This window comes from Rhinopithecus bieti, unplaced genomic scaffold (genome assembly GCF_001698545.2).
Source record: "Rhinopithecus bieti isolate Rb0 unplaced genomic scaffold, ASM169854v2 scaffold_14549, whole genome shotgun sequence".
In the NCBI taxonomy this organism is placed as follows: domain Eukaryota; kingdom Metazoa; phylum Chordata; class Mammalia; order Primates; family Cercopithecidae; genus Rhinopithecus; species Rhinopithecus bieti.
This window is the reverse complement of record NW_016808027.1, coordinates 1,684,062-1,690,727: the sequence shown is the minus strand read 5'-3', so window position 1 is coordinate 1,690,727 and position 6,666 is coordinate 1,684,062. Positions and strand designations below refer to the sequence as shown.

Here is a 6,666-nt window from a genome sequence, read left to right as displayed (position 1 = left end):
TTTTTTTTTTGAGTCAGAGTATCATTCTGTTGCTTAGGCCAGGGTGCAGTGGAGCAATCTTGGCTCACTGCAACCTCCATCCCCTGGGTTCAAGTGATTCTCGTGTCTCAGACTCCCAAGTAGCTGGGATTATAGATGTGCACCACCATGCCCAGCTAATTTTTGTATTTTTAGTAGAGACGGGGTTTTGTCATGTTGGCCAGGCTGGTTTCGAACTCCTGACCTCAAGTGATCCACCCACTTCGGCCTCCCAAAGTGCTGGGATTACAGGTGTGAGCCACCGTGCCTGGCCACAATTTCCCTCTCTCTCCTCTTTTAATATGCCCCTTTATAAAGATTCCCCTATTTGTTTCCACCTCTACTCCAAACAAGCCTTCATCTGTTTTGCTGTCATACTTTTTTTGTGAGAGGATTTTTCTTTGGTTGACTATAGAATATAAGCTTGATGAAGGGAGATAATGCCTGTCACATCCACCACTGTATCCTCCTGGGACAAATAATAGAATAGTGCCTGGCACAGATGGTGCTCAATAAACACTTGACTGAAAATATCCAAGCAAGTGGAAGTCAAACACAGAGCATTTATCTGAGGCCATGGATACGAACAGGTTAGGCATCTGGAAGAAGAGGACAGAAAGAAGGTTTGTACTTAGTGTCAATCATGGTGTTTTTCTTTCCCTTTAGACAAAGAAAATTGAAATTCTTCATCCCTGTGGAGAATCTATGCATTTTGCTCGAGCAAAAACAAGTGAGGTCTAAGGATGCTGACCTAGTTGATTTCCCAGTGAAGTCTGCCTGATAAAGATTTCTAGGTCATGACCCTGGATCCTGATTCAGAAGGATGGAGTAGGACCCAGGAATCTCTATTTCACAGTAAGTGCCCCGGGTGATTCTTGTGCTCAGGCAGGTTGGCCAATACTTGCTCTAGAGCAGTCTCAGTCTTGTCTACACACTAGAACTACTTGGGGAGTTAGAAACAATACTGATGCCTGGGTTCCACCCCAGAGATTCTGTTGACCTACAGTACAGCCTGGGCATGGGGTTTTTTAAAAGTCCCTCAATAATTCCAATACACAGCTAAAGTGAGAACCGCTGCTCCAAAGGGGTTTTTCAAAGGGTGGACTATGAACCCCTAACATCCAGAATCATCTAGGGTGCTTGTAAAAAGTGCAGACTTCTGGGCTCTGATAATTAGAATTTTAAATATGCTTGTTGTTTATTATTTTCTCAGAGAGTGGCCCAAGTTCAAGAACTGCTATTGAGGAACCACTCATCTAATCTACCCCACTCTTTTCCTGGCTGGGGAACCTGAAGTCCAAGAAGGGAAAGGACATGTTCAGAGTCAGACTCTAAGTCTGTACCAGAAGCCCATCAAGGACCTGGGTCAGTCCAATGCTCTTTCCATTGCCCCATGTTGCTGTGCCATATTATTATGTCCCTCCTTTTCAAAAGCAAGATGGTTTAAAAAAAAAAAAAAAAAAAGGGAGAGGGAGAAAACAACTGGTCTCTATTGGTCATAGGGGCTTGTCCAAAGGAAAACATTCAAATGCTTTTCGAATTAGCACCTAGTGACCATAACTTCTCAATAAGAAAGGATCTGAATCATACCCGTGATTAAGGAGCTGACTTGCAACACCAAGTTATTGGATTTCTCCAGGATACACTGGCTCCCAGGGTCTAGGCTGCTGGCACCTGGCCCAAGATGGTCCTTACAGCTCTCCTGGTGCTGTGAGATGGCCGTTTGAGTTTGAGGGCTGAGGGGTAGGAAAGGCTTAGTGAGCTTCTGGCTGAAGTACCTCTGGATCTGATCAAGCTCACTCAGATTCTTCCTATAAACAAAAGGGGGAGAAGAAGACAAAAGGGTAATTCATGGAGATTATGAACATCTTTTATGTCCCCTGAACACTACTGCTTGAGCTAAAGCCTTAATACCTCTCACTTGCTCTATTAATATACTAAGGCCCTCTCTCTCCAATTCACCAACTCATCCTTCACTCCTCTGATAGCAATCCTGCTACTGGGGACAACTTTCTCCCCATTTTGTCTGTCTAATGCAATTCCTCATATGATGTCCAGCAAAAATGCCACTTCCTCAGAAAGGAACCATTCTTGACCATCATTCCAGTCCTTATTTCTCTTTACTTTGACAGAATAAAGCCCTACTCTGTGCTAACACTGTCCTTTGCTACCTCATAACATTCCTGATCCTTCAGGCAAGCAACTTCTAAAAAGCCTTCTCTGACTCTCTTAATTAGTTTAGGGGCTCCTCTTCTGTGCTCCATAGTTCTTTCTGCACTCTTCCATCACATCACTCATTTATTTCACATCTATTTCCCCTGATGTACGGTGAGCTCTGGGCTGATTCCTTCACGTCTACTGCACCCAGCATAGTGCTTGGCACAAAACAAAAGAATGTTGAATGGATAAAAAGGACATAAATAAATGATTTTAATAATCTGTTTAAAAGCCTTTAATAGGGCTGCATTTTTACCATTCTCCAGTAAGAAAACTTCACTTGCACAGGATTTTATGTTTATGCTTTTAAACATACCATCTTGTTTAATTTTCAGCTAATCATATGAGATCAGTAATTATAAATAAGCAACTTGAGTTTCAGAGAATTTAAGTGACTTGTCCAGAGCAGGGAGTAGTATGTAGCTACTCAGAATTTGGGACTCCAAGTCTTATGCTTTTTCCATATGAGATGGGCTGTGTTCCAGCTGGGTTCATTCCTTCCTCATACTTCTGCTGATACTGGAACCTGAGTTCAAGTAACTCCCTGCTCTATTTCTATTCCATTCAACTTTTAAGGTTGCAGCTCACATTTCTTTTTTTCAAAGTCCATTATCCCAAATCGTTGGACCACCTGTCCCTTAAACACCCTCACACTCATCATTTCACACGTCAAACCTTTTCTTAGATTTTCCCTTAATTGTCTCATTACATGTTAGTTTGGTTTCCCTAATAGAAGATGTATCTCAAATTTTTCTGTTTCCTTAGTACAGTCAATGTGCCTGGTACAATCAACACAACATGGATACCAAATACCTGTGACATGAACTGAAAGTCTTTCCTTTTGTTAGAAACAGTCTGCATGTCTTAGAGGAAAATCCAAATGAGAGGACAAAGTTGATCCTTATTCTATCACTAGAGGCCAAGACTCAAGTCACAGTGGTGTGTACCAAATCACTTAGGTGTCTATATTGTGGTATATGCCACATGGATAAACATCTGCAGGAGGAACATGCAAATAAATGTAACTTGCGGGGGTAGCTTTGGGAAATATGCAAACCTACTGGTCTTGTTAGACCAGTGTAGAACCATGTAGAACCATGGCATATCAACCTATGAACACCAAGCTGTAATTTGCTCATCTGTGAAACACAGGTTTATTAATACTTGCTCTGAAGGCCTGAAATGATAGCTATGATTCAAATGCAGCACTGTTAAAGGGCTCTCTGAATCTAAGGAGGTAATGCAAATTGATCTTACTATGTTTCATGCCCATTTGGTAAAGAATCCCTCTAGATAGTAGTTCTGAAAGCCTAGTTCTAGGACCAGCTGTGGCAGCATCACCTGAGCCTGTTAGAAATGCAGAGTCTCAAGCCTTATCCTAGACCTACTGAATCAGGAACTGTGTGGATAGGTCCTAGCAATCAGTGCTGTAATAAGCCCTTCATGGGATTCTGATATACACTAAATTTTGAGAACTACTGTCCTAGCGCAGTGGTTTTCAAGCTGGCAATACTGTCCCCCAGGATACACTTGGCAATGTCTGGAGACATTTTGGGTTGTCACAAGTCAACCCAAAGAGAGGGGTGCTACTGTATGTAGTTGGTAGAGGCCAGGGATGCAGCTAAACATCCTACAATGCACAGAACTGACCCTCAAAACAAAATATCTGGCCAGAATATCAACAGGGCCAAGGTTGAGAGAAACTACTCGAAGGTGAAGGAGTTTCTTTTTTCAAGTGGGTTACCAATAGGTTATGTGAATGACCCAATAAAATACAACCAAATTGTCAATAATTTCACTTAAATAGCCTACAATCTCTAGCATTTTACTAATCTGAAATAAGAATCTGAACATATTACTTCCTTGTAAAATAAGTTTGGGCAGTTTCCCATAATCTATAACAGAAGCCCCAACCTCTGGGCTGTGGACTGGTACTGGTTTGTGGCCTATTAGGAACTGGGCTGCACAGCAGGAGGTGAGCAGGGGCAAGTGAGCATTACCCCGGAGCTCTGCCTCCTGTCAGATCAGCAGCGGCATTAGATTCTCATAGGAGCGCAAACCCTACTGTGAACTGCTCATGTGAGGGATCTAGGTTGTGCGCTCCTTATGAGCATCTAAATAATGACTGATGATGGGAGGTGGAAGAGTTTCATCTGGAAACCATCCCCCACCCCCCAACCCCACCCTGCCCCATCTGTGGAAAATGATCTTCCACAAAACCAGTGTCTGGTGCCAAAAGGTTGGGGTCTGCTGGTCTATAGCACTATTGATCAATGTTTAACTTGTGTCATTAACCAAAAAGATTTTGTCGATGTTTCTTTTCTGAGTTTGCATTATGAAATCAAAGAATAGATTTTTTTTTTCCCTCCAAATATAAAGTCTTTTGGACGGGTGCAATGGCTCATGCCTGTAATCCCAGCACTTTGGGATCACGAGGTCAGGAGTTTGAGACCAGCCTGGCCAACATAGTGAAACCATCTCTACTAAAAATACAAAAAATTAGCTGGGTATGGTTATGGGGACCTGTAATCCCAGCTACTTGGGAGGCTGAGGCAGAAGAATCACTTGAACCCAGGAGGCAGAGGCTGCAGTGAGCCAAGATTGTGCCACTGCACTCCAGCATGGGTGACAGAGTGAGACCCCATCTCAAGAAAACAAAACAAAACAAAACAAACAAAAAAAGCCGGGAGCCGCAGTGGCTCAGGCCTGTTGTCCTGGTGAATAAGGAGGCAAGCAAGGTCAGGTGTTGGAGCCCATTCAAGGACCTTCATGATCTGACTCTTAAAAAAACTCACCTTGCTTCTAGCATCTTATGCTCAGCTTTTTCCTACATGCACTGCTGGCATTTCCCCAAACTTGACTTGCCCCTGAGCCTTGACATAACTTCTTTATGCACAAAATGTCCTTCAAAGACCAGTTCAAATGTGACTTCTTTAAATCTTTCCAGGAACAATCCAGAATATTAGGCATTCTCCTATCTACTCTTGGCCAGGAAAACTGCAGCTCTTACTAACCTGCGTTATAATTATTTGGCAACATGGCTATCTCCTCCACTGAGATGGGCAGAGCAAGGATTGGAGGTCAAGTCTATCTGACTCTGAAGCCATGTCCTTTCCACTGTGCCACGCTTTTCATTAGACAAGCGAGGGGCTGATATAGCTGATCTATCATCGCCCTTTCAATTCTCACAGTGATTCTCTGACTCAGGTGCTAACAAAACTAAGAAAGGAACAGAAAAGAGTTAACAGGACAGAGGCTGATCTGGAAGAAGTCAATGGTTGTGAAGATAAAGACTGTGGGCAGGACGAAGCTTTGTAAGTTCTAAAGAGAGTGGGAGGCTGTGTAGATGTGAGGGTGGTTATTATGAAGTTTTGGTGAATAACCTGAAGCTCCTGCATTTACAGCTGGATCAGTAACAGAGCCCCTGAAGGAATGAAAGGTCCCAAGCTGATACAGATTCATCCATGAGGAATCCCATGAGGCTCCAGGGTCCAACCTGATACTAACATGCAAAAGAGCCGTCTACTAATGTTCCTAGGGCGGTGGCAGGTGATGGAAAAGCAGTAATGCACATTGCCATTTCTCATTCACCTTGTGCCCCACTATGGTTTCCTGCGTCTTTTCTCCACAGAGCCTCACCTGAGAGAAGTCAGAATGGAGGTTTGGGAGGACAAAGGAGATGTGGTCAGTTTGTCATCACATGGCAAGAGTGCCTCTCCCTGAAGATGCAGGGATTCATGAAACCGGCGAATGTTCTGCACATGCTCTTCATGGCGTGATGCTTGGTTTCTTGTGGTGCCACTTCTGTCAAAAAAAAAAAAAAAAAAAAAAAAAGGGAGCAAAATAAATTCCCAATCAATGAGAACACTGCTAGCGTGACAATAAACAAATCACTATCCAGAAATGGAATTGCAAATCTATCCCCACTATCACAGTTCTGGCCTTATCATCTCTTGCTTGGATTATAAATGTCTCCAAAATAATCTTGTCTTCAATCTTGCCTACCCCCTTTTAATTTATTCTTCACAATAAGCAGAGTGATTTTTCTAAAACATAAATCTGACTGGGGGCAGTGACTCAAGCCTGTAATCCCAGCACTTTGCGATGCCGAGGTGGATGGTTCACTTAAGGCCAGAAATTTGAGACCAGCCTGGCCAATATGATGAAACACTGTCCCTACTAAAAATACAAAAATTAGCTGGGTGTGGTGGCAGGTGCCTGTAATCCCAGCTATGCTATAGGCTGAGGCAGGAGAATCACTTGAACCTGGGAGGTGGAGGTTGCAGTGAGCTGAAATCATGCCACTGCACTCCAGCCTGGGCGACAGAGTGAGACTGTCTTAAAAAAAAAAAAAGCCTCCTCAAACCAAAAACCATAAATCTGAAGTAGCAATAACAAGAACAACAATAACAACAATATATTTGGCATCCT

General features: G+C 43.0%; 1 protein-coding gene across 1 annotated transcript in view; it reads right to left on the bottom strand.

Moving 5' to 3' along the window:
* Nucleotides 1-6,666, bottom strand: part of C2CD3 (C2 domain containing 3 centriole elongation regulator) — a 159,882-nt gene that overhangs the window by 23,523 nt on the left and 129,693 nt on the right. Inside the window, 2 exon segments of the mRNA XM_017885241.1 lie at nucleotides 1,609-1,829; nucleotides 5,875-6,039. Of these exon segments, the coding sequence (XP_017740730.1) occupies nucleotides 1,609-1,829; nucleotides 5,875-6,039 (386 nt within the window).